The sequence below is a fragment of the Mesoplodon mirus genome (genome assembly GCF_964341445.2).
Source record: "Mesoplodon mirus genome assembly, chromosome: 8".
Classification (NCBI taxonomy): domain Eukaryota; kingdom Metazoa; phylum Chordata; class Mammalia; order Artiodactyla; family Ziphiidae; genus Mesoplodon; species Mesoplodon mirus.
In genome coordinates, this window is record NC_138984.1 from 73497651 (window position 1) to 73525276 (window position 27626).

The window sequence follows — 27626 nt, forward strand, 5'->3', positions numbered from 1 at the left end:
TATCCTGGCCTTGGAATATTAACTTCCTCTTCGTCTGGGGCAAGCTCCCCACCACACAGTTTATAATGACACCAACCCTTCTCTAAAGTGTTTAAAATAAACTAATTAGAATTTGATTTTCAACTCTAAGGCACTCAAGAATTATTAGGGACAGGGATGGGGAAATGAAGTCGCTGTGCAATTTCAGGCAAAGTTCAGAACTTTATAAATCAGCAAAACAATCACTCTGGTGCAAACAATTCTCAAGGCACTTGAATGGCACAAAATGCAAGTCAGTAGCTCTCAACAATTGAGAAACAGTTACCAAGAAAATGTTCATGACTCCATCCCCCCCCCAAAAAAAACCTTTAAAAGAACTGTCTGTTTACAATGCATGTATGTTTATGTTTAATTTAAAACACTGTCTTTGATACCCTTAAGAGTGTTTGTTAAAAGCAAACACACTCTGCTGTTAGGGAGGGAAAAAAACTACCACAGAGGCTTGCCAATTTAAATTATTGCACACTAAAACTATGTTACGTTACCCCAATTTCACTTCGCTCACAGAACCAGAACTTCCTACTCTCTGGCTATTGTTCTTGAAAATTGTAGTTACCCCCAAAATTTCAATCCTTACAAGAAACTATCAGTGGAAGGTGGGATGGAGCACATATGTCAGTGACTTCATGCATAATTTCTTTAATACTTCAAATCTAGGATTCCAGTGGGTCCCAGGAGGGTAAAGTATCTCCTGAAAATGAATATTAATTTAAATATATAGCATTTTCTTCTGTTTTTCTGGAACAATTTCAGACACATTCTTTGTGAAATAGGACTTCCAGTTGTGAAGATATGAAGAGGTCGATTTAGTCGATTCGAGAGATTCTGCTATAATAACCACTCTGTGGGTAGATGGGGCATGTGCTATTTGAATGAGGATATGTAGTGCTTTCAGAATACAGTGAACTTAAAATTCAACAATGTATTTGTGGCTGATTTGAAACATGGAGGTGAAAGTTCACTGTAGGGAATATGGGTAAAAAATTATCGATAGACATATGATTCCCTAGCTGCTAAGGCAACACCATTTCATAAAGCTTATTTATAAGAGGACCAGCACGAGCCTCCTATTCAGGGCTTCCTGAATGTAAACTTCACTTACTTTGCAGGTACAGCCTGCTTCTTACAAATGAGTGAATTCTGAGTGTGCAACCTGAATCTTTTCTCAATAATCCAAACTTAAGAAGTAAAAATATCTATAATAGCAGAATTCACCCTTAGATTTCCTTGAGGCTTCTCACGATAAAACTCACTTGGGAAAAGAGCAAAGAAGGAGGAAGGGTGGGAAAAAAAGGCAGAATAAGGATGGAGGAAGGAAAAGTAAAATATGGACTGATAAAAAACAAACTAAGGAATAAGTAGTCTCTTGCAGAAATACTTTTTCCACCACGGTTTCCCCTCCTGCAGTTAAAACAGACTGCCACTACGCGCCTTCCACCTACCAGCCATAAAGCAAATATAAATGCCAACAGCTTCACAAGCATGATTCATGGAACAATGTGTACTTAAATATTCCCTTTGCCCTTTTAAAGGTAGCAAAATCAAGAGGACTCGGACAAGGACAATATTATCTGAGATCAGATACCTACCATTGCTCACCATCCGCCTGGCCACTTCCCACAAGACAAGTCCAAAGGCCCAAATATCGACTCTCTTATAAGAATCGAAACAATCCACCTGGATGGTTTCATCTAGAACTTCGGGGGCCATGTAGCGTTTGGTGCCCACACGGGGGTTGTTCCCCACGTCGAGCTGATTGGTGCTCTGGGAATGCATGACTGCCAGGCCTGAAAGGAAGAAGACAACATTGTCAATCCGCTCCCTTCCTTTCTCACAGACGGCTGCTGAAGGATTTTAAACCAAACCCAACGAACAGCGCCCTCTTGTGGCATCCATGGTGACTGCCGCATTACACCCAGAGTCATCTCTGGAGTGCCCTTGTGATGGCTTCTGTTGAGAGCAGGAAAAAGGGCTGATGCCAGAAACATTCTGAGGCTCTTAGGTTAATAGATGAACCTCAGAGACAAAAAGTTTGGGGTAAATAATAAACTAATACACCAAACCAACATGAGGCCAGTGTTAGAAATCCACAGGAAAACAGACTCACTTGTTAAATGGGAGCCTCCAAGTGGCTTAAATAACAAGGAGCAAATTAAGCTCTCAGGCTCCAGCACAGCTCCCACTAGACTGCAAACACAAACTTCAAACCATGTGAGGCAGGGACTTTGAGGTAATTTATCATTACAGAAAGGGCCGACTGCTCCGGGCCCTGCTCCATCCCTAAAAAAGGGCCACTCATCTGAACAGTAACGTGCACCAAACCCACAGGGCTTTCTCTGCAGCCACATGTACAGAGAACATTAAGCTGGCATTATCTTAAACCATGATTCATTTCCGAATTCCTCAGCCAATTAGAGAGACCCAGCGTTCCTCACAGACCAAGGGGAATAGACAGATACGTGCATGGTTTATTTGAGAATGGAATTACTTTTTGATACATATGCAGACCAACTGAAAGTGATTCCTGTAACACTCAAAATAATGAAAATTGCCAAACTGGAGCAGGCAGACCATGTACACCTTTGTAACCCAGGGGGGAAGCCTCAAGTCATCTATGGAGAATGCTTCTCCTCCCACTCTGTGGCTTTGCATGGGTGAGATGATAACTCCATATAAAGCAAGGGAGATAGCACGTATGTTATCTCAGCCTTAATACCAAAGATACTGGCAACTGCGTTTGACTAAATCAGACTGGTTCCTCTTCTCCTTATTTTTGTAATCAACCCTAAGGTTCTATGGCCATTACAAACATTTCGCAAATCATAATGCCCCTCCACCATTTCCAGAACCAGAGTGAAGATAACAGAATACAAAAAAGGTGCAGTTTAAATAGACAATAGAAATACTAGCTGTGGTGGTTTAAAAATACATCCACAAGTGGTTTGAAACTTCTCCCTTCACGAGGGGAAACTCAATTCCTCATGCCCTGAGCGTGGGCTGGACTACCAAACAATACGGCAGAAGAGTGTGTGTATCTTCAAGATTAGGGCATAGAAGGCATGTGGCTTCCTGTTTGCTCTCTCTGGGCTCATTCATAGTGTTATGAGGACACTCAAGCAGCCCGGTGGACAGGACCACATGACAGGGAACTGAGGCTTCCCATCAACAGACATGTGAGTGAGCCATCCTAGAAGTTCCTCCAGGCCCGACCAAGCCTTCAGATGCCTGCAGCCCTGACTGATGGTATGACTGTTACCCCTGTAAGATCCTGAGCCAGAACCAAAGACCTGAGTTGTTCCAAGACTGTTGACCGACTGTGTGAGATAATAAATTTGTGTTATTATAAGCTGCTAAATTTTAGAGGTAATTTGTTTCCCAGTAATCCATAATTATTACACTAACTAAAGCGACAAACCAACCAAATGCAATGTGCCTCAATTCTTGTTTGAAAAAACTGGAAAAATTTGAAAATGGCTATTAAATGATATTAAAGCATAATCAATAACTTTTAGGTGTGATAAACTGTGATTAGGCAAGAAGTATTTTTAGGGGATGCACTTTGAAGTATTTAGTAGTAAAGAGTTGTGACTTCAACTTATTTTCAAATGAATTTGCAAACATATACACTCAGCCACATACAGATAAAGCAAATTTGGCAACATTTTAATAACTGTTGAATCTAGGTGTTGTGGATATGAATGACTATCATACTACTTTTTCAATCTTTATGCTTGAATTTTTCTATGATCAAAAGTTAGGAAAATACAATACTGGTATTTTTGCTAAAATACTGGTAGTTTTACAGTATTAATGATAGAACATAATTTCTAACAAGTGATCCTTAATTTCTAGGTATAAAGTAAAAAATTAATATAAATTGCAGTCTTACAGGAGCTGTCTCCTGTACTACCAATCTACTTCCTTGAATAATGACCCCTTAACACAGATTTCTGTATGAAACCGTGAATCCATCTGGAAAGCTATAGGTAAAAATAAACGTAATTAAATAATTAATTAGTTGGATTTGCTAATTCCCCCCAAGTCCCATAAACCAAAACCAACAGCTGCCTCAATTTGTCCATCTTCCCTTAGCCTCAGGACTATAACAGCAGCTACCATTTGAATGACTATTTGCCAAGCATTTATAAAATTTCTGAATCTTACAAGAATTGTGTGAGGTGGGCATAACTGACTTTTAGTAACATGAATAATACATAAACACACTATTATAAAAGTTTCAAACAATAGAGACGTTCAAGGCACAGTGTCAAACACTGAAGTCCCCCTTGCTCAGCCCCCCACCCTTGCCCTGAGTGTAAGCAGGTCAGCACTTAGGGCAGGTAAATAGATAGATGAAAAAACCTGTACAAAAATACTGGATCAGGGACTTCTCTGGTGGCACAGTGGTTAAGAATCTGCCTGCCAATGCAGGGGACATGGGTTCGAGCCCTGGTCTGGGAAGATCCCACATGCCGTGGAGCAACTAAGCCCGTGCGCCACAACTACTGAGCCTGCGCTCTAGAGCCCACGAGCCACAACTGAGGCCGTACGCCTAGAGCCCGTGCTTTGCGACAAGAGAAGCCACCACAATGAGAAGACCGCGCACCGCGATGAAGAGTAGCCCCTGCTCGCCACAAGTACAGAAAGCCTGCGTGCAGCAACGAAGACCCAATGCAGCCAAACATAAATAAATTTATTAAAAAAAAAATACTGGGTCAATAATTGGGAAACTCAAATCACCTTAGTTCCATAAGCCATGGCACAGCCAAAAAAGTCTTCTACACCACAACAAAAACGTTAGGGTCATGCCTCCTTATACTTGGAAAACACCGTAAAATAATTTCTCAACATGAACACAAGGACTTTAAAGGGTTTAGAAAGAAATTTTATTTGAAAAAAAATAAATTTATTTGAAAGAAATAAATTTTCCTGATACGTCAAATCCCTTGTGTTTAAAAACAATTTTATCATTTATGTAATTAGAGCTAACACTGCCTAAACCTTTATCAGTGTAACAATAACTATAATGATATGAAAATAAGAGCAACCATTTTTTATTCAAGGAGAGTGAGTATCCTCAGTAGTCCACCAAAATGAATAACCAAAATTACAATTCAGTTCTCGTTAGTATAATTATTCAGCCAATATTCTAGGGGTCTAGGATGAATAGGCTTTATAGAGAATGCCACTATAAATGAAAATAATCTTATTTATAATGCAATTAAAGCTACATTAAGCATTACCCTAACACCATAAGAATGAGATATGCCAGCAGGGCAAATGGTAAATTAGTTTGGGGATTTTTTTTCCCCCTCTTTCTTTGATTGGTAATTTGCCTTGGTTACAGAAGAACAACTTTATAAACCATTTTTAAGACAAATTCATTCCATAGGTTATTTCATTATGTACCTACTTTGTGTAAAGCTTGTGAAATCAGAATGCAATAGTACTGGTTGCCTCTCAGGGTGGGCTGGAGCAGGAACGGACTGAACCAGCACGAGGTGACTTTCTAGAGTAATGGGAAGGTCTGTATCTTGACAGCGATTTGGATTTTACAGCATTTGTCAAAAATCTGAGAGTGTATACTTAAGATCTGTGCATTTCATATGAAATGTAAATTTTACCTGAAAAGAGAAAAAAAGTAAAGAACTCCAGTGAATGATATATTGGTGTGTATGCTGAAGCCACTGGAGGGAAGGGCTCTTTTGTCTGCAATTTACTTTGAAATGTATCAAAGATTAAGCTGTATTGATAAATGGAGGCTGGATATGTGACAACAGTAAAATGTTCATGGGAGAATCTAAGTGGTAAATATACAGGTGTTCACCGGGAAGCCCTTTCAATTTGCATGCTTGAAATTTTTCATAACAGAGTGTTTGGAGGGAAAAAAGATGCAACCTGGCTAAACAAGGGAAGACAACAAAAGTTAAAACAGTAATTAAAAAATATTTTTAAAAATTTACCCAAATCTGCTATGCAACACTGTCCATTCTTCTTAACCAGGATGTTTTTGCTTTTTAAATCTCGGTGAGCAATGGCTGGTTTCCCTTGGGTCCCAAAGATCTCTATGTGTAAATGTGCGAGACCACTAGCTATGGACAGCACTATTCGCAGGCAGCTCACTGTATCCAGAGTAGTAAGCTGAAGGTAGTCATACAGCGATCCCATTTCATGATAATGTGTGATTAACCACAACTGTGTACTGGAGTGTCTTGATGTCATGTCTGAAGCAATGAAACCTGGAGAGAGCAAGAACAAAATTAATAGACATGTGAGAATTTCACATTACAGCTTAATTTACTATACAGAAATAGTGACCCATACAGTAGAGATCACCTGTAACAAAAAATAATTAAACTTACCAACTGCCATGAAAGGAGATTTACAGAGGCATCAACAGAGAAAAATAATGTATTTATACCTTACGAAGACACTGCTAGTGAATAGGAAATTTTCATATTCATTTCCATTGTAAATAATCCTTTGAAATTTTTTTTACATTGCATTAAGATTCAGATAGAAATAATGTCTTTGTGTTTACCCATAATGAGAGTGTTAAACCCTTTATCATGTTGACGTTCCAAGCACAGATCATTCATCAACCACCCAGAAAGAACACAAAGCCTAGAACCTAGACACCTGTGTTCTAGTCTTGATCTGCCTGTGATCTGCTTTATAACATTAGGCAACTCATTTGGGCTCCTTGGATTGTCTCTGCTATAAAATCAAGGGGTAAGTTTATATTAAATGCGCCTGATTCATCGATTTAAAAAAGGAACCTATCAAATATAACAGGCACCTAGGATGCTCTTTGTCAGTCACACAGGAAAACCAAGATGATAGTGTTTGTTGGCTAGAAAAGATGAGTTAAAACGGAAATATTATGATATAATGTGAAAAGTCCTGTAATATATATGTGCAAAGGATAACAGGAGCCCAGAGCAGGGAATCATAATAATTCAGACTAGATGTTACAGTAGGCTTCCATCAAGAAGTGACAACTGGGGCTTCCCTGGTGGCACAGTGGTTGGGAGTCCACCTGCCGATGCGGGGAACATGGGTTCGTGCCCCAGCCCATGAGCCATGGCCGCTGGGCCTGCACGTCTGGAGCCTATGCTCCGCAACGGGAGAGGCCACAGCAGTGAGAGGCCGGCGTACCGCAAAAAAAAAAAAAAAAAAAAGAAGTGACAACTGAAGTCGTCTTGAAAAGAAGTGAGATACTGATCCTGTGATAAACTGTAAACATGAAAAAGAATATATATGTATAACTGAGTCACTCTGCTGTACAGCAGAAATTAACATAGCATTGTAAATCAACTATACTTCAATAAAATTTTTTTAAAAGTGAGATATTGAAAGATGTAGATAAAGAGGAAGGAAGAAATTTTTCTAGACATTCTGAGGGGACTTTTCAGCACACTGAAAGAACTCGCAGTCGGAGGCACTTCCTAACCTATAAAATAAATGGTGATGTGTGTGCCTGTCTTTCCTGCTACAGAGGTGCTTTCCTAGCATTATAGATCTATACCTTATAGACACCCATATGGACAGTGAAATTTGGGACTTAGAAATATAAGGGGATTTTTTTTTTAAAGACAGATATGGCTTGAAGAATTAAATGACTTGTGAAAGTGTAAAGGAAAAGGAGACTATAAACATGCTGTGCTTTATATAAAGTACTTTATATAAAATTTGTATCACTTGCACAAATATTTTCTCATGGAATTTTTCTCAGTAGACCAGAAAGATAAATATTATACTCATTTTACACATGATGAAGTTGCTGCTGGGAGGTGCCAAGGATCACACAGCTATTGATCACATAGCTATTAAGTTGCTACCAACTCCAAATTTGGTGCCAGCTGCTCTGATACACCATACCTTGCATAGGAAAGTTCTGGGAACAAAGAAAGGTTTCCCTATTTGATCATCATCATCATCGACAACAGAAGCAGCTAATAATTAGAGTCAGCAATGTGCCAGGCACAGTTTTAAACATCCTACATGCAATCCTCCAACAACCACATGAAGGGGGTAGATTACATCACTGACATTAAGGTCAGTAACCGTCCCCAGCAATCTGGCTCCAGAACCCATACTCTTACCCACCATATCATCCTGCCCTCAAACAAGCTGGCTTCTACTCGAGAAAGACAATCTGACATTTGTACCTGTGGGATATCTGTAAAGTGAACCGAATAACACTTCCATACCTTGATCCCCATCTCTTTCTCCCTCTTCCTCTAAGCTGGTCCCCACAGCCAGACTTAGTCTTTCACTCTTCCCTGTTATCCCACCTGCCTTTGTCTCCCCATAGCTGATTCTCTTAGAACCCTTAGCTGGCCATAATATCAAACAAAATGTGCACTCAGACATTTATTTATTCTTGCTAAAGAAACTGTTTCTGCTACAACAAGGTCCTACTGTATAGCACGGGGAATTATATTCAATATACTGAGATAAACCATAATAGAAAAGAATATAAAAAAGAAGGTCTGTATGTGTATAACTGAGTCACTTTGCTGTACAGCAGAGATGGGCACAACACTGTAAATCAGCTGTACTTCAGTTAAAAAAATGTTTCCACTTTTTCACTTTAAACCACATGATATTCATCTTTCTAAAAATGTTTTTAACATCTTTATTGGAGTATAATTGCTTCGCAATGTTGTGTTAGTTTCTGCTGTATAACAAAGTGAATCAGCTATATGCATACATATATCCCCATATCTCCTCCTTCTTGCCTCTCCCTCCCACCCTCCCTATCCCACCCCTCTAGGTGGTCACAAAGCACCAAGCTGATCTCCCTGTGCTATGCAGCTGCTTCCCATTAGCTACCTAATTTACATTTGGTAGTGTATATATGTCAGTGCTACTCTCTCACTTCGTCCCAGCTTACCTTTCCCCCTCCCCGTGTCCTCAAGTCCATTCTCTACGTCTATGCAGGTCTTTATTCCTGTCCTGCCCCTAGGTTCATCAGAACCATTTTTTTTTTAAGATTCCATATATGTGTTAGCATACGGTATTTGTTTTTCTCTTTCTGACTTACTTCACTCTGTAGGACAGACTCTAGGTCCATCCACCTCACTATGAATAACTCAATTTTGTTTCTTTTTATGGCTGAGTAATATTCCATTGTATATATGTGCCACATCTTCTTTATCCATTCATCTGTCGATGGACACTTAGGTTGCTTCCATGTCCTGGCTATTGTAAATAAAGCTGCAATGAACATTGTGGTACATGACTCTTTTGGAATTATGGTTTTCTCAAGGTATATGCCCAGTAGTGGTATTGCTGGGTCATATGGTAGTTCTATTTTTAGTTTTTAAGGAACCTCCATACTGTTCTCCATAGTGGCTGTATCAATTTACATTCCCACCAACAGTGCAAGAGGGTTCCCTTTTCTCCACACCCTCTCCAGCATTTACTGTTTGCACATTTTTTGATGGCCATTCTAACTGGTGTGAGGTGATACCTCATTGTAGTTTTGATTTATATTTCTCTAATGATTAATGATGTTGAGCATCCTTTCATGTGTTTGTTGGCAATCTGTATATCTTCTTGGGAGAAATGTCTATTTAGGTTTTCTGCCCATTTTTGGGTTGGGTTGTTTGTTTTTTTGATATTGAGCTGCATGAGCTGCTTGTATATTTTTGAGATTAATCCTTTGTCAGTTGCTTCATTTGCAAATATTTTCTCCCATTCTGAGGGTTGTCTTTTCATCTTGTTTATTGTTTCCTTTGCTGTGCAAAAGCTTGTTTCATTAGGTTCCATTTGTTTATTTTTGTTTTTATTTCCATTCCTCTAGGAGGTGGGTCAAAAAGGATCTTGCTGTGGTTTATGTCATAGAATGTTCTGCCTATGTTTTCCTCTAAGAGTTTTATAGTGTCTGGCCTTACACTTAGGTCTTTAATCCATTTTCAGTTTATTTTTGTATATGGTGTTAGGGAGTGTTCTAATTTCATTCTTTGATATGTAGCTGTCCAGTTTTCCCAGCACCACTTATTGAAGAGGCTATCTTTTCTCCATTGTATATTCTTGCCTCCTTTATCAAAAATAAGGTGACCATATGTGCATGGGTTTATCTCTGGGCTTTCTATCCTGTTCCATTGATCTGTATTTCTGTCTTTGTGCCAGCACCACACTGTTTTGATTACTGTACCTTTGTAGTATAGTCTGAAGTCAGGGAGCCTGATTCCTCCCGCTCCATTTTTCTTTCTCAAGATTGCTTTGGCTATCCGGGGTCTTTTGTGTCTCCATACAAATTGTGACATTTTTTTGTTCTAGTTCTGTGAAAAATGCCAGTGGTAGTTTGATAGGGATTGCGCTGAATCTGTAGGTTGCTTTGGGTAGTATAGTCATTTTCACAGTGTTGATTCTTCCAATCCAAGAACATGGTATATCTCTCCATCTGCTTGTATCATCTTTAATTTCTTTCATCAGTGTCTTATAGTTTTCTGCATACAGGTCTTTTGTGTGTCCTTAGGTAGGTTTATACCTAGGTATTTTAACTCTTTTCATTGCAGTGGTAAATGGGAGTGTTTCCTTAACATCTCTTTCAGATTTTTCATCATCAGTGTATAGGAATGCAAGAGATTTCTGTGCATTAATTTTGTAGCCTGCTACTTTACCAAATTCATTGATTAGCTCTAGTAGTTTTCTGGTAGCATCTTTAGGATTCTGTATGTATAGTATCATGTTATCTACAAACAGTGACAGTTTTACTTCTTCTTTTCCGATTTGGATTCCTTTTACTTCTTTTTCTTCTCTGATGGCTGTTGCTAAAACTTCCAAAACTATGTTGAATAATAGTGGTGAGAGTGGGCAACCTTGTCTTGTTCCTGATCTTAGAGGAAATGGCTTCAGTTTTTCACCATTGAGAACGATGTTGGCTGTGGGTTTGTCATATATGGCCTCTACTATGTTGAGGTAGGTTCCCTTTGTGCCTACTTCCTTGAGAGTTTTTATCACAAATTGGTGTTGAATTTTGTCGAAAGCTTTTTCTGCATCTATTGAGATGATCATATGTAAACCACATGATATTCATCTTTAGTAACTTTCTCCAAAATGAATATCCCAAACTATAGAAGCACCACTCAAAAGAAACTAAATTACTGCTATATATTTGCGTAGCCTTCACTGATTCCTCTGGCCAAGGGAGAGCAGCATCTGATTGACTGAGTGAGTGATTGATTAAATAAATAAATAACTACAATTTATTCTCTCACCTTCTCCAAGTCCCCAAGTTCTTAGAGAAGGATTTTTGTCTGTCCCGTTAGTCAGGCTCTAGACCTTCAAGAAAACTGACTTTTAAATAAGTAAGATTTTTTTTTTTTTTTTTTTTTTTTTGCAGTACGCGGGCCTCTCACTGTTGTGGCCTCTCCCGTTGCGGAGCACAGGCTCTGGACGCACAGGCTTAGCGGCCATGGCTCACGGGCCCAGCCGCTCCGCGGCATTTGGGATCCTCCCAGACCGGGGCACGAACCCGTATCCCCTGCATCGGCAGGCGGACTCTCAACCACTGCGCCACCAGGGAGGCCCTAAATAAGTAAGATTTTTTAAAAAACTATTTACCACTCAAGTGTGAATTGTACAACTACATTTGCTTCAACATGCTAGACCATTTTTATGGGACTTTTGTATTTTGAGTCAAAGCACTCTACTGTTAGTGGAGACTGAACAGGTGCCCATACATTGGAAGCCTGGCCCAGCCATTGGACGTGTTCATATAACACAGAGAGAACGTGATTAGGGCAAAAGCCTCTTACATAACAGCCAAAGTCATCCTCCCAGGTGCCTCATAAACTAAAATAAAACCCTAAATCTTAAGTGAGGTAAGCAGTGCCCTTGTAACCCTCTCACTGGCAGCTCTCGTGGGAACCAGGTGCTGGGCAGCTCTGCTGAGGAGTGAGGCCACCATGCTGGGGAGCACAGGGCTTGAGAGTGTTGGTCCCCAGAGCCAGACTACTGGGCGTCCACACGGCTCACCATCCTGAGCTGGGTGATCCCACATGTGTCACATAAAATCGCCACCTTGGTTTCCTCATTTACAAGATATGGATAGCACCGTCCTGTATCTCAAAGGGTTACTGTGAAAATAAAGAGTTACTGTAGGTAGAATGCTTCATATGATGGCTACCACACAGTAAGTGTTCAAGAGTAGCTGGTTACTATTATAGTTCAAAATAGTTCTGGGTTCAATTACAGCCCCAAAGTTTGTAATTTAATATCTTTTTTAGGTAGTTTCCTTCACTTCCAATTGGTCTCAAGGAATTCTGACTGATTAAATGGTTAAGCAGTACCTTTTAAGAGTATGTGGCAGTTCTGGAGATGGAGGGTGGTGACGGTTGCACAATGTGATTGTACTTAAATCTCACTTATATGATTAAAATGGTCAACTTAATGGATATTGTACCATTTTTTTAGTGCTATAATCGCTCTTAAAAATTTATTTTATTGAAGTAGAGTTGATTTACAATGTGTTAATTTCTGCTGTACAGCACAGTGATTCAGTTATACATATATATATATATTCTTTTCCATTATGGTTTATCACAGGATATTGAATATTCCTGTGCAATACAGTACGACCTTGTTGTTTATCCATCCTATATATATATTAGTTTGCCTCTGCTAATTCTGAACTCCCCTACTCCCCACCTCTCCCTTGGCAACCACAAGTCTGTTCTCTATGTCTGTAAGTCTGCTCTTGTTTCATAGATAAGTTCATTTGTGTCATATTTTAGATATAAGTGATATCATATGTACCATAATTTTTTTTTTAAAAGAGTGTAAGATGAGACTTCGGAGTGAAATTGTCATATTAACTGAAACTCCCTGGTTTCAGTCATGAGGAAAAGGATGCTCAGAAACATAGAACTTTGGCCCAGAGTCACAGAGTGGGCCTCTAATGATGCTGAGAGTAGAAACTGGCTTCCCAAACTCCCAGACACTGTTCCAACCACCAAACAGAGCCTCCCATCATTCACTGATCTGCTGACTTCTACACCAGACACAGCAGAAGGAAGAGCTGAAATCCAAACTAGTCATTGGAAAGATATCATTTTGGGGGCGATAAACAACGAGGGCCCAGAATTTTATACGTGTGTGTGCGTAATTTAATTATGTATTTTGAGGTGGCTAGAGTTAGCAATACTCAAGGGTGGGGGAAATCATGATCTGATATTCAAAACAATCTTCTGATAGAAAAGAAAATGTCACAGAAAACCTTAGAGTCTCTACATCCAAAAAACTGCTAAGGCAGGGAAAGAAGTTTAACCAAAAAAGGTGGTAATTTCTACAAGCTGTCTCAACTAAGAGGACCGACTACACAGTAAAATTAATCCATATAGCTGTAATTATGATGAGGGTAACAAGATCTCATGAATTCACAATTTCCATGGATCATTATGTAATAAGAAGTGGACAATGTTTTGCCTTCTGTGATCACACTAAGGGAACCTAACTTCTCTCACATGAATCATACTGCAAAGGTGACTTTCAAATTTCCTGCATGATTAAATCCAATTTAATCAATATTTATTAAGCACCTACCACGTGCAGGGAACTGTCCTCAGGACTGGGTGTGAAAGCAAAAACAATGGAAATAATTCTTGTCCTGGGTGTACAGTGGAGTGGTATCACAGGTCATTTAACTCAAGAGCATGGATAAAGTGACTACTTGCATAGCACGGCAACATCTAGAGCGTTTTGCTCAATGAGCCCATAAGCTCATGAGCCCACGAGAAGAGAGGGGCTGCCTGAACATGCCCTTCCTTCAGTGAGTCTCAGACCCCACGTGCTTCTCAGAGTACGTGCACCTGCCCGTTAAGAGTACTTCTACTGTTTAAAGATAAGTACTTCTTGTACATCATGACTTTTAGCACAGCCAGTGGTTTATCTGTTACCCAACCTCAGTCTGTTCCAGTGTCAGAGGAAAAATTGGGACATTTAAAGGTAATTTTGACTGTAGATGAATTTTCACCTCACACTATGACTCTAGAATCTAAGAAGCAATTCCATGCGCTAACTACCATGTGGTTAAGAGTTAGACCATCCAGTGTGGTTCTCAGCTCCATTATTTAACCTGCTGGGTGATGTTAACCTCTCTGTACCTCTGTTACCTTATCAGTTACAACGAGGAAAAGAAGAATATCTGCCCTCTTATGGTCATGGTGAAGATTAAATGAGAAAATGTGCATGACACAAAGCAGTGCTTACTGCATAGTAACTATAGTCGTTGTTGTTAACACACATGCATCTAACTGCAATACAAGGCGGTCACAATAAGAGTTATATAGGAGGTAAAAAGTGCAGGAGTGCAGAAAAGCCCAAGTAAATCCCTTGGGAGAGTCTGGAAGGGAACTAAGAAGTTTTGATGAAGGAAAGAGTGGGTGGAGGGTGGAATGGGGATAGTGGGTGACCAAGAACAGCATGAATGAAGACACAGACAGCTGAATGTTCAAGGGCAATCCCAAGGCGTGACAAATACTGGAACTGACTGCATGTGGGCATATTTGTACAGGAAGTAGCAGAGTCCTCTTGGGACCCCAAAATAGGGAGTCTGGAATGCCAGGCCCAGAAGTCACAAATGATGCAAGCGATGTGGGAGTCATCAAAGACACTCTGAGCAGAAGTGTCTCAGCTCCCCAGTGGAAGATAATTCAGTGTGGCAAGATGGACTGGAAAGGGGAGACCCATAGCAACGATACAAGTGAGGAGGCCTAGGTGATGGCGAGGGCCCAAGGGGGAAGGGAAGGGGAGAAAATGACAACGGCAACTGAGACAAGTCTGAGATGGAACATACCACCAAACTGTTAAAGCAAAGCTTTGGACAACTGTCAAACCATGATTTGTAGACAACCTGACTCAGGCTTAATACTAAACTGGCAATACTGGAATAGAAATAAATTCTGGCAATGGCCTTCCTATAAGCCAAACCTGATCCCACAGCTGTGAAGTGGCCAACACTATCCTATAAAGAGTCCAGTTCTATAGAAACTTTATAGCCACTATTAAAGAAGCACTCCAGGCAGCATTCATCATATATGTATTAGTATAAACACATGTAGAAAAACTTTTCAAAAACAAGTCAACGGGCTAAAGGAATATTCTAACCCTTTATACTTCCATAGCAGTATTTCAATGGGCTCTTCACATATTTCACAAATGTTTCCAAGCTTTAGTTTCCAAATTAAAATGTATGCTAAATCCTTCTCTAAATCTGGGCTTTAAAAACGATGCCTTGTTTGAAGGAATGTGCATTTAATTACGATATCCCTGGGAGCTATGAATCTCTAGGAAATCGTCCAAAGATCTTTCTTAGTTTGATTCAAGTAATAAATATTCAAAAAGGGTGGGGTAAGCAGAACTACAGAGGAAGCCTTGAAGTGAACAATATGGGGCACATTTTTGTTATTTAAATAACAACCTGCAGAGGAAGACTTAGCAATAACAATTTCCTTTTCATCATCCAGAGAATCTTCAAACTTAGCTTCTTTGCAGACTTACACAAGAAATTCATGTGGAAAGAAAATTAAACAGTGTATAAATGCTGATGGTCCCTATGTCACCATTTAGGGGAGACTTGCGAATTCAGACACACCAAATCTGAGAGGGCAAAGGCAGGCAATTATTTCTTCCTAGAAAAAAATTAATGAGGGGGTTATTTTTGTACTTACCTAAAATATTTTCATGCCTCAGCATCACAGTGTTGTACAATTCTGTTTCCCTGAACCACGACTTCTCATCCCGGGAGGAGAAGATCTTCACAGCGACATTCTCTCCTTGCCAACTGCCCCTCCACACCTCACCATACCTGCCTTTCCCTGTGGAAAGCAACACAGAGGTGACATTGCACAGTAGAACAGGACAGGTAGCCAACGAACTTCATGCTAGCAACTCTTAATCCCTCCCATGGAAAAACACAACTCAGGGGTATAAATACCACTACTTTTTGCCTGTAAAGACATCCAAAAATAAGGTGGAAACTGCCCCTCCCGGCCACCCTACTGTGCTATCAAATGAAACACTCAGAATCTGCATCTGTACAATGAGCTGCTAATTACAAAGTTTACATTTACATTCCTCTATGAAAAGGTATGAAATGCATATGGTTTGTAAAAGCACATGAAAGTTAGTAAAACTTAGAAAATGGTACAGATTATTAGATTTCAATGTTGATGAAAGCCAAAATACGTGTATGGGGCTTAACTGAGTAACTTACTTGATTCCTTCCCTTAATAAAGGATCAACATCAGCATTTTCTAAGAGTCCACATTTGTGAATTTACATATGCATTTATATTTTTCACAAAAGAGATCATTGAGTTTGAGATATGTGTTCTGAAGGATTAACACACACACACGCACACACACATACATACACAGAGCAATGCTGTGTAGGAGATCGACAGACAGCCACTGCCATCCTTAAAGGATTTCTTGGCGGAGGATATATTTCAAAAGAGGATTTGCAAAGTCTTAAACACATAATCCCAGAACAGTCCCGATTTCTGACAGTGGTCATGGGTGTTCGCTTGCAAGATGGTCCCTGTGATGCCACAAGTGGGTGACACTGAAAAGGCCACTTGGAGAAGACATTTTCAAAAAACGGTGACGAGCTGTGATCTGATCTGAGGAGTTCATGCCCCCTCCTGCAGCCCCAGCACAACTGTCAGCTTGTCAACTACATGCTCTTTTGGATTAGTCACTGGTACTTAGTAGGGACATTGCTTATCGTAAGGGAATCTAGATTGAGCAGTTTTGATTACGTTTTGATTATGTCTGCTCCCGTTTTTCTCCTTAATGACAGGTAGGTGATCAGGGAGGTTGGGAGGAGGAGGGAATTACCGCAAGACTGTGGGGATCAACACGGGGTATGATCAAGGTGAAGGCAGACGCGGCACCTGGAAAACGATGCAGCAGGAGATACGAGTTGCAGGGCAGAGGGGCTTTCTACCAAGGCAAGTGGCTGCTGGGAATCCCAGCTGGTAATAAGCTGCTGCAGCACCACCTATATATACAGGAATGCAGCTCTTTGCTGGAAAACTAAGTCGCTGAGAACCCAAACATGGAGAGAGAAAGCATGTCTGTCCAGGAGATAATGTCTGGATATAATCAAAACATAATCAAAACTGCTCAATCTAGATTCCCTTACGATAAGCAATGTCCCCACTAAATACCAGTGACTAATCCAAAAGAGCGTTAAATGAAGCCAGTTGGTCTTTTGTGGGCCACTGTCAAGTCACAAAAGTAGTATTTAGTGCAGGATTAATTGGAATAAAGTCACAGCAATTGCCCAGCATTTGTAATTTAAGATGAAGGCTAGTGCTAAGATCTACAAAATCGACTGCTACAAAAGAGAACTCTCATCTTTTCCTGCCTTTGGTTCCGTTCTGTATCTTTACTTGCCCTTTGTCCTCATATTCTCATTAGGAAGGAGAGAAAAATATCCCAGGGCATTGTGGACATTACTATACAGTTGCCTTAAATCCTTTTTTTTAGAGCAAACAGAGACAGATGTCAGTGTAAGTAGACAGAATTGAAACAGAAACCTACTTAAATGGTTTTCAAAGGCTGTTAAGTTGTCAAATGCTTTTTGCAAATGCAACCTTATGCGGAAGTCCCTGAAAACAGAAGCAGAACTGCCCAAAAGTCCTGGCCATGGAGACCCAAAAAGGGGGGGGGGTCCCTAAAGCACCTGAAATTTGGAGGTTCATTGATCACCATCTGTAACAATGGATCTAGTCCAACTTCTCATGTTTTTCAACCAAAAATGGTAACATATTATCCAAACAGTTCATTACATACATTTTTATTCAAGCCTGTACTACATGAACACCAACAAGATGCTACTGAAAGGCATGGCTCTTTAGCACTGAACCAATAAAATGCTATAACTGAACATAAACTATTTCAAAAAATGCTGAAGAATATCTATACAACCGGAAACAGTATGCATTTTTAAAGGTGCAGTATTATTTTGCCCTTTGGACTCGGGGGTCCATCTCTGAGGACCGGTCATGAGGGCTGCTGCTCTGTGAATGGTGAGTGGCCATGGGACAGGAGGATGGGGGGTAATGTTCCCCTTCACTTCTTACCCCTGCCCAGCCACCCTTGTTCATAATCAAATAGGATGTTAGCTGGTACAAGAGGACAACTCTGGTTGTAAGCAGTGAGCACACTGGGGGCTTTTCCACTTTTAGTTTCTCTACGCACAGTCCACCGTGGAGGAGAAGCATGAAGTTGGAGTTCAGAAACAGTTGCAGTAGCTACAGACGTAGAGAAAAGGCAACAGGCTCCTGCTGGCCACCTGTGTGACTGAAGGTGGCAGTCACTTCTACTACCTCTGCCCGCCACCCCCTTCCACTACTGCATTTGGGAGTGGCCTGGTTTCCATGAAACAGGAAGAAAAGTCAGAGGATAGCAGCCAAGTGGTAAAGGCAGCCTATGTTGGCCTGTCACCTCCCAAAAGCAAAAGATGATATGGCAAGAGCTGCAAAGCCAGCCCCCCAAAACTGGGAGAACCAGGAGATGTTTCTAATCCATTATTGCTACTGTGGCCATCCCTGCATGCCATCTAAAGGAGAAATTAATGAAAACTGTCATGTGACTTGCAAATGCCTACCTCATAAAACTAAAACTAATAAAAATCAGGACTTTAAAGAAAAAAGCATTTGCACCACCTTCCTAGAGGGCAATCCGGCAATATATAAGACAAGCCATAAAAAATCACGAGGGGCTTCCCTGGTGGCGCAGTGGTTGAGAGTCCGCCTGCCGATGCAGGGGACACGGGTTCGTGCCCCGGTCCGGGAAGATCCCACATGCCGCGGAGCGGCTGGGCCCGTGAGCCATGGCCGCTGAGCCTGCGCTCCACAACGGGAGAGGCCACAGCAGTGAGAGGCCCGCGTACCGCAAAAAAAAAAAAAAATCACGAATTTTGACCCAGGAACCCCAATTCCTAGAAATTTGTTCTGCGTACTCAAAAGAAGCAACGTGTGCAAAACATTTTTCAAACAGTATTGTTAAAGTTATCACGCAATAGACAAATACATAATCTTTAAAATTCCTGTGATGTGTACAAATACATGAAAATGTGTGTGAGCTTAAAACTGAAAACGGACAAATTATATACACGCTATGATTATATCTCTATACAAATATGTTCCAATATGGGAAAAAATGTGAGAGGCCACAGAGAAATGTACACAGCTCTTGTTTAAATACAGCAGTTATGAAGGGTAGCTTTGGTACATTTATTTCATTTTTTTTTAAGGCAGGGGAAGAGAGAGGAAGTATAAAATTGCAATAACCAAGTTTACTGTCCAAAAGCCGACTTACCTCAGATTCCCCAATGCCTCTGGTCTGGAGCAGCCATGTTAGTTCATTTTCAAGCATTCCCATCATCCTGAAGGGTCTACTTAAAACTGAAATCTTTTGACTGGGCACTCTGTATCCTGCCTAGTGGATACTAGTTCTTTGACAAGAACTTCACCAAGTTCAAGTGCTCCAACACAAGTCACAGATTAGAGGCATACTACCACATGGCTACCTCACATCTCCTGACGTTTAACAAGCAAGAGGCAACACGAAGCAGATTTTCCAAGGTCCATCCTACTTCTAGAACCACGGCACATAACCCGCAAAGAAAGAGAAAAAAGAATTACCAACACACTCCAGCAGTGTGATCTGACGGGCTACTGTTCGTTGTACCAGAAAAGGAAGACCAGAGCCGCTTCCCGACGTACACGAATGATCCAGTAAATCCTGTGGTTCAAAACAAGAAGAGAAAGTATTGAGGAACTGCTCCCAGGTTAGAGTATGAGCGTGCACGTGGGTGTAACTGGCATGGAGGCAGTGGTCCTGGACACATGGCCTGTTCGTGTGCATGGAAAGCCCCACTGGAGGAAGAACTGGTTTCATTTCTTAGGAAAACCAGAAGCTAGCCCTTTTCCTAATATGGGATAGGTTTTCCTGAGGGATGAGTAGTCCTTTCTTGTATCCAGAGTTTTAGAAGAAAATATATAAAGAAAGAAGCTGAGTGGACAAAGTCAAAGATGTAAATTAACAAGTCCAACATGCAGGGCTGAGCCCAAGGGGAAACAGTAGCTAGAAGAGCAAGTGGAGCAAAAATCAAAGGCCTTCAAGTCCAAGAGCTGAGCAAAATTGACCATATTCGGCCCTGCTCAGAATACCTATCAAAGGATGCACTTTAGTTGACATGCCAAGGAGCTCTAATAAGGAACAAACAAATTAGGAATAACAACCAAATGACTCTAATGTTGTTTGTCTTGTAAAGACTCCAGTGGCCATCTGAGTCCTCAGACTGGTACACTCAAGCAGAGAGGGCTACCTGGATGGAGGTTACTAGGTAGGTGGGGAACAAGAGTCACAAAATTAACACCTCTATGTCATTTCTCTTTTTTTGTTAACAGTTGTCTACTTTTCAAAAAAAAAAAATTTTTTTATTGAAAGACTCTTTAAATTCTATAGTGCTTTACAATTTTCAAAAGTTTCTCACACATGATTTCATATACTGTATGTCATTCTCGATGTCAGTTACCCACAGAGAAGAGAGAAAAAACATGACTTTCATTGAAACATAAAACCATGCCCCAAATCTACTTCTAAAAATGAACACACTGCAAAAAAGATTCCCAATTAGTTCATTCATATATTTTCCCTCCTTACTCTCAGTGCAAGCCAAGAAGCAGAAGCATTTTTGAATCAGTAATGGATTATCTATAATAAACAATTTTGTGCCCATGGTGATCGTGGGAAGGTTGCAGTAATGTTGATCTAACACTCCCCAAAGCTGTCCTTTCCCAAACATTTTAGCTGGCCTGTTACATTAATACATTGCCTTGTTTGAGTCTCATTGTCTTTTACTTACTCTGAGCACCACTGTGAAGTACTGTTGATCAGCAAAATTACCAAAATCTGAACATCTAAAGGAAGAAATTTAGAATCCTTAAAAGCCGCAAAATGGATATTCAACAAGAAACTGAATGTAGATGAAGTAGAGTTTCACATCTCCCTATTTCTTTTGCTGTTCGTTTTTCTCTTTATTCATTCAATTTTTTGGAGAGAATAATTCTGAAGTTACTATAGAACTAACGTGTTGTTTTTTCATAATGTACAATCCTGGTTCTAAACCTAGTTCATAGGCTCCAGGGTGAGCGGAATCAACCAAAGACTAACAAACATCTACTTCAACTCTTGGATCCCAAGACTTCTTTTTCAGTGTAGGAGAGCTGTTTAGTAAGGTACGCATTGCTGAGTCATATAAATGAGAATATCACTTAAATAAGCAAGTATGTAGACCAATAATGACAACTTGTTTTTAAACAGTGTTGTTTACTGTGTCATTATATCGTGATATACTGTCATCTAAAACGGTTGAGTTGAGAAGACTATTTTAGCATATTTGAAAGCATTCCGCTTTCAAAATTATAGAAGCCATTTAAATAATAATTTACACTAGAGATTCCTATCAGTGCCCAATGTGATTAGTTATGTTAGCCGTTCTGAGGAACAAAGTTCTGACTACTGCTAAAGTTTTGTCAAGATTCAGCCTTGTATCGTCCTTGCTCCTAACTCAATGAATTCATTTAATTTGCCTTAAAACTTGAAACAAACTTCTAAGTACACTTCTAAAGAAAAACTATATTTTTCTACTTTTTGAATGAAATGTCCTTATCTCCTCTTTTCCCAGTTTCACTGTAGCACAATTAAATAGGTAGGTAAAAGGAAGCTAAACAAGGTTCCTTCCCCTTTTTTTTCATACAAAAAAGTACACTTGACTGTGGTCCAGTGATGGGGAAGGCAGCAGGATGGGATATTTCCCAGCCTGTATCAGCCACCATCAAATGTTTTAATAACTCGCCAAGGGTAGTAGTCCAGGTGTAGCACCTGAGCTACAAAGACTGGTGAGGGCAAGTCTTCTCCAGCAAAAAGGCTTAACTGCAGAACTCCCAGACACTTTTAAGTTTGTCGTCTAGCAGAACAAGACTTAATACAGATGATCTTATATGATGGCATTAAATAACACTGAATCACATTAAAAGCTACCGCCTTGACCGTCTTTCATCAGTCAATGACAAGGAGAGTCTCGATTTAGTACTGGCATGACTTTAACATCTTTCTAACACAAATCTTCACCTTTTTTAAAGGGGGCATCCTACTCAGCACAGTACCCCTGTAGAATGTTTTTACTTTTCCTTTCGGCACTCGATGGTAACCTATTCAATAGCATGCAATCCTTTTCTCACTTAAAGTTTAAAGGTGCTTTAAAATTAACACTTGACAATTTTAAAAAGTGAAAAAAGACAGTCGCTTTTCAATGTGATTTCATCATTTTAAAATGTGCAAAAGAGTAACTTTAAAACATACAAATACAGTGGTTCCAAACCGTGTGCTAGGCTAGCTGCTAGCCACACATTGACACTGAGACAGTGAAATGTGGCTGATCTGAACCAATATGTGCTGTACGTATAAAATACACAGATTTTGAAAATTTAGTTTAAAAAAAAAGATGCAAAATATCTCAATAATTCTTTAATTATATGTTGAAATGATAATCATTATATATGTTAGGTTAAGTATATTCTTAAAATTAATATCACCTGTGAGGTTTTTTTAACTTTTTTTAAGATGGCTACTAGAACATTTCAGATTACAGATGTGCCGCACGTATTGCTATTGGACAGCACTGGTTTAACCAAATGAGTGCAGTCCACAAGGGGGCGGCACAGGAGCACGAAAAATTTCATAGCTGCTTTTTTGGATGTCAGGTTTTAAAAGTCTTAAATTACAGGGCGTTGAAATAATCTAGAAGGGAAAGTGATTTTTAATATTAAGCAAAAGGTGCTATTTTGAAATCACTTTTACTGCTAAAACTAGAGTAACTGAGCACCATAAATTCCAAGCCCTCCCCCACCATCAAAATTATAGGCAACCACTGTCTGTCCTGTCCCCTTACTCCCAAAAGAAAAATAACTACCAAGGATCGACTAAAATAAATCCACTCCCTCATTTAATGTAAATGTCTGTCTAAAATAAATGTTCTCATGTAGAGGAGACTGAACTCACATAGGGGTGCCGGCATATACTTGCTGAAGACATAAGTGACCAGTAGCATGTGTGCACTCACTGTCCAGTCACCAGTTACTGGTTAGCATTTCGTGCTTGAAATAAGAAAGCATCTTCAGCCATCTTTGTTATGCTCGGGGTCCCCTGGGGCCACAAACTCACTGCTAACGTGCTGTCTCCGACATTGGTGGTGATGAGCCCTTCGATGGTGCCATACTCCACATCTCTGGGGTTGAGGCGTTCTTGGTTGCGCCTTTTAAATTTTCGGAGAGCAACTCCCAGCAGGCAGGCTAGAAGGCAGACTGCAAACACTACAGACAGAATGATGAGGCCAACCTCCAAGTGGAAATTCTGTGTTCCAGGAAAGGATTTCCCTGGAGATGGGAGAGAGAAGGGTAACTGGCCGTAAGGCTCATTGTTTACATATTATTTAGCATAACCAATGCCTGACAAGTAGCTCGCTCCTGACCCTGACCACACAGTCTCACAAGTCACAAAGTGTTGAAACTAAAAGACTTCCTAATACCTGGCCAACGGCCCAGTCATTTAACCATTATTCATTTAGACACAACAGGAGTTTGAAAAAATTCCACTGAGAACCAATTTATTAATGCATCTATGTGAAAAGTGTTTTTAAAATATAAAGTACTACACAAATCTCTGATACTATCCTTAACCTGGATTTGATCTGTAAGGATGTTTTACCAACAAGCCCTTACAGACAGACACTATGCTGTAATATTCCTATGAGCAAGTGCTATCTGAGTTAAGACCAAATGATCCAACCTGTGGTCTCTCTCTTCAATGTATCTTGGAGGTCTACTGCTGAATTCTCATTGCTATTACATCGTGATTTCTGCCTAGGAACCTATTCATTCACCTGTTCTCTAACTCGCTTATTCAACATCCATTCACTCACTCAAAACGTTCTATCCTTGATTCACTCGCTCACCTAATCACTCATTCACTCTCTGGCTCAGACATTATGACATACCCATTCAAACATTTGTGCATTCACTCGAATACTCTCGAATACTCACATGTCACTCAAGCAAATATTCACTTTGCCTTGTGAGTTAAATCAAAGTTCCTCAGTTGCATACTGAAGGTCCATAATTAAAAGATCCCAAGGCAATAATCACCTCTGAATCTCAGACCCCTTCCTGACATCACGTCACCAAGCCCTGTTCTTCCCCACGTATGCCTTACTCTTCCCACGTCCCTGGCCTCTTCAGCCATCCAATCTCAAGCCGAACTTCCTTGATAAATTTAACTTTCCAAACCCAAATTAATCAACAACTTGGCAGATGTCACTTGTATGATAAAGTGTAAAGCTAATTATGTACAGCATTAAATTATGAATATTGCACCTCCTTAATTAAATCAGAAATTCCTTAAGTAAAGAAAATAAATTCTGTGTTACAACTCTAATCTGGCAGAGTGTTCTGCGGATTAGAAACTTTTCACACTGCAGATATAATTTCTACATGAATGCAGACATTTCTTCATGGTCCATCCACTCTATTAATAACAATTTAACTCACAAGGTTTAAGAATTTATCCCATGAAGTACCCTTTTAGGTTTAACCATTAAATACTTGACCTCGCTTATAAAAACATCTCTTTTATTAAAAACTCTCTTTTATTATTGAACCCTATTTGCTTATCAGACTTTAACCTTTTCTATATGCCTTAAGGTCCTCACCATAACTTCAAAAATTATGAATTATGTAACATGACCTTGTATCCGTTTTTTACATTTTTCTGTCTCCTCCCTTTCTGGCTGACATTTCTGGCCATGGATGCTCTTAGTAGCCTCTCCTACTGTTTATTTCTTCTTTTGTGAGTGCAAAATTGGTTAAGTATGTCTATTAAAAATGTACTATATATTAAGAGAGTAAATTTGGCTTGGAATGAGTCTACAAAGACCAAGGTACATTCATGTTTGCAGGGACTCTGAGATAGCAATTTAGGGCTCATTTTATGAGGAAACAGTTTCAGAGGGGTACTGAAATCCATATTGACTATAATACGGAGAAGATTCCACAAAAACCACAAGGTTGATGTGAAATCTCACCCAGCTTCAAGTTTCGGTGATAGATTGCTGGGCATCAGATACAGGTTGTCTCCTTCCTCATAAAGAAGGGAAGGTATTCCACTAAGACATCAGAGTCTTACGTTCCACTTTCCTCCCTACACACTCAACATAGAGATGAGCATTTACGAAGCAGAACTGTTTCAGAAATTATGACATCATAGCTCCTTTCAGAAAAGGATGTCAGGAGCTGTTCACCTGCTCATGACCACCAAGAGAGATCTGGTCAGCCGAGCCATCCCCAAGGTAGACATCACCTTGCTCACTTTCCCAAAAACATCCATCCTCCTTGTAGATTCCAAAAGGCCATGCCTTTCTCCTCCTCACCAGAGGGACTTCCCTTGTCACCCACTGTTGGAACAGCAGGAGGAAAGCCTTGTGGCTACTTACATCTTTAACCCACACAGAATCAGGACGATACTGACAAAAACCCTTGATCTAGAAATAGAAAAGTCCATGGGAACCTTTAGTGGGCAGCTGGGCCGTGATGTTCCTGTTACACCAGTCCCCTTGGCAACACTCCACAGCTTGGCCAGGTGACGGCGGGGTCTTACAAGTCATCTTCCCCTGCTCATAGACCTGGAAGCAGCCTTTCTGGTAGACGTGGAAGCCATCGTTTATGCTCAGCGAGGAAAAGCACTGCTGGCCTTCACAGTGGTCCTCATTTCCACAGGAGAGGCCTTCACACACACACATGTAAAGTTTGGGGTTAACCTTGGGCTTTTCATCTGCAAAGGGAAGAGAGCAAGGAAAACAAAAAAATCACTGCCTGGGTTTCAACCCCACTGGGGGAATGATACAGTGTCTCCAAGAGCATTACAAACACGTTAACCAAAGTCAGGGGAAGTATCACCACTGGCCATGATTTCCATATTTCTGTTATCTTGTAACTCTCAGCTGACCAACCACCAAATAATAATCACTTCTCAAGATATGAATGTGTTGATATAAGCTGGGTACTCTTTTATATCCTATACGAGGCCAAAGAACGATTATCATCTGTCTACAGGTTTCTGAAAATGAACTTCTCCCACTGTGGTTTTCATGGTATCTTTGGTCTGATGGGCTCTCACATCCCGATTCTTGAACCAAAATAAAATGTTTTACCAGAACATAATGCTCATCACCTTTATTTTGTGTTTTAAAAAAAGGCTCCTAAATATATGGCGTCTGTTAATACCAGCTCCCGTTACCTCCACACGAACCTCCATCAGCTACTAATACAGGATTGCTGACATTGCTGCCGCCACCTATCTGCTTCAGAAATACAACAGTACAGTAAGAGTTCCCAAGGATGCATGGTCTATACTTCCATATCCATATTATCAATATTTTCAGCTAAATGTCTAGATTAATTTTTCAGTAGTACAACACTGAAGTTTTTACATTAATTACGAGATTAAACACTGCTTAAACGTTTTCAACTGGCAGAAAAAAGTTGGCACCAATTATTGAGGATGAGGGCACAAAAGACAAAGGGAATAAAACAATGTTTGAACAGTAAGGTAACAAGTGGGACCAAAGGAAAAGCCCACACAGGTGGGTCCAAGGTGCAAGTTGGATCATCAGTGAATGACACTGAACCAGACCTCCTAATTGCCTCTTTCTGAAAACACTCATTTGAAGTTTCATCTTTCAAATCACTCTTTCTTTTCCCCTCTTTTGTTAGAATAATTAGTTCAGACTTGCGGGTCCCAACAGTTTCCACCAGTGGGGAAGGAAAGTGAAGACAGAATGTAAACAGCCAAGTCCTAGAGGCCACTGATTAGCTTGATGAGACCACTTTCACCAAAGCACTGTTCATATAAAGAGAGTCAGCTTTCAAAACTCCCTCCGAAGGACTACAGCACAGACAGGCTGCCCTCTAATCCCTGAACCCTCTGTAGCAGGTCTGTGAGCGAACTGCTTCTTTCTTAAAATAACGGGTTGGATGGCTGTGCTTTCAAGAGGAGACCTTAAGGTAAGGTCTTTGAAAATGTCAAATTCATTTACACAGATTTGTGTGGGTGTGTGTAGAGGTGTGGGTTACCTCAGAAAGAGAAAAAGCATTCTCCATCTTTCTTCTTCCCTCTTCAAAGGAGTGAAAAATAGTTCACTGCCCACTGTAATGTGGGTGCCTTGTCCCACAGAGTAAGGGCATGCAGACACACAGACACAAGCCTTCTATTTATAATTGACTTGCTAGGTCTTTTGAAAACCACAAGGGGCTCATCCAAGAGCAAAGACATGCCCGAAAGCAGAAAATCCAAAATAGCCGCTGACAGTGTATGTATGTCACCAGACTCACCCCCGAGGATCAAGAGCCCGCAGACATTTTTAATGAGCAATAACTTTAATGTGCCAAGGGACAGTCTTTATTTCTCCCTGCCTAGAGAAGTCCAAGAGAAATTCCAGCACCA

At 40.3% G+C, this 27626-nt stretch overlaps 1 protein-coding gene across 3 annotated transcripts in view; it reads right to left on the reverse strand.

Moving 5' to 3' along the window:
- ACVR1 (activin A receptor type 1) overlaps positions 1-27626 on the reverse strand; it is a 127775-nt gene that overhangs the window by 14256 nt on the left and 85893 nt on the right. For all 3 annotated transcript variants that reach the window (XM_082630145.1, XM_082630146.1, XM_082630144.1), the window contains 6 exons: positions 25692-25955; positions 23295-23506; positions 19709-19808; positions 15723-15869; positions 6003-6278; positions 1629-1826 (listed from right to left, as the gene is read on the reverse strand). In XM_082630145.1, the coding sequence (XP_082486271.1) occupies positions 1629-1826; positions 6003-6278; positions 15723-15869; positions 19709-19808; positions 23295-23506; positions 25692-25955 (1197 nt within the window). The remainder of the gene's footprint in view (positions 1-1628; positions 1827-6002; positions 6279-15722; positions 15870-19708; positions 19809-23294; positions 23507-25691; positions 25956-27626) is intronic.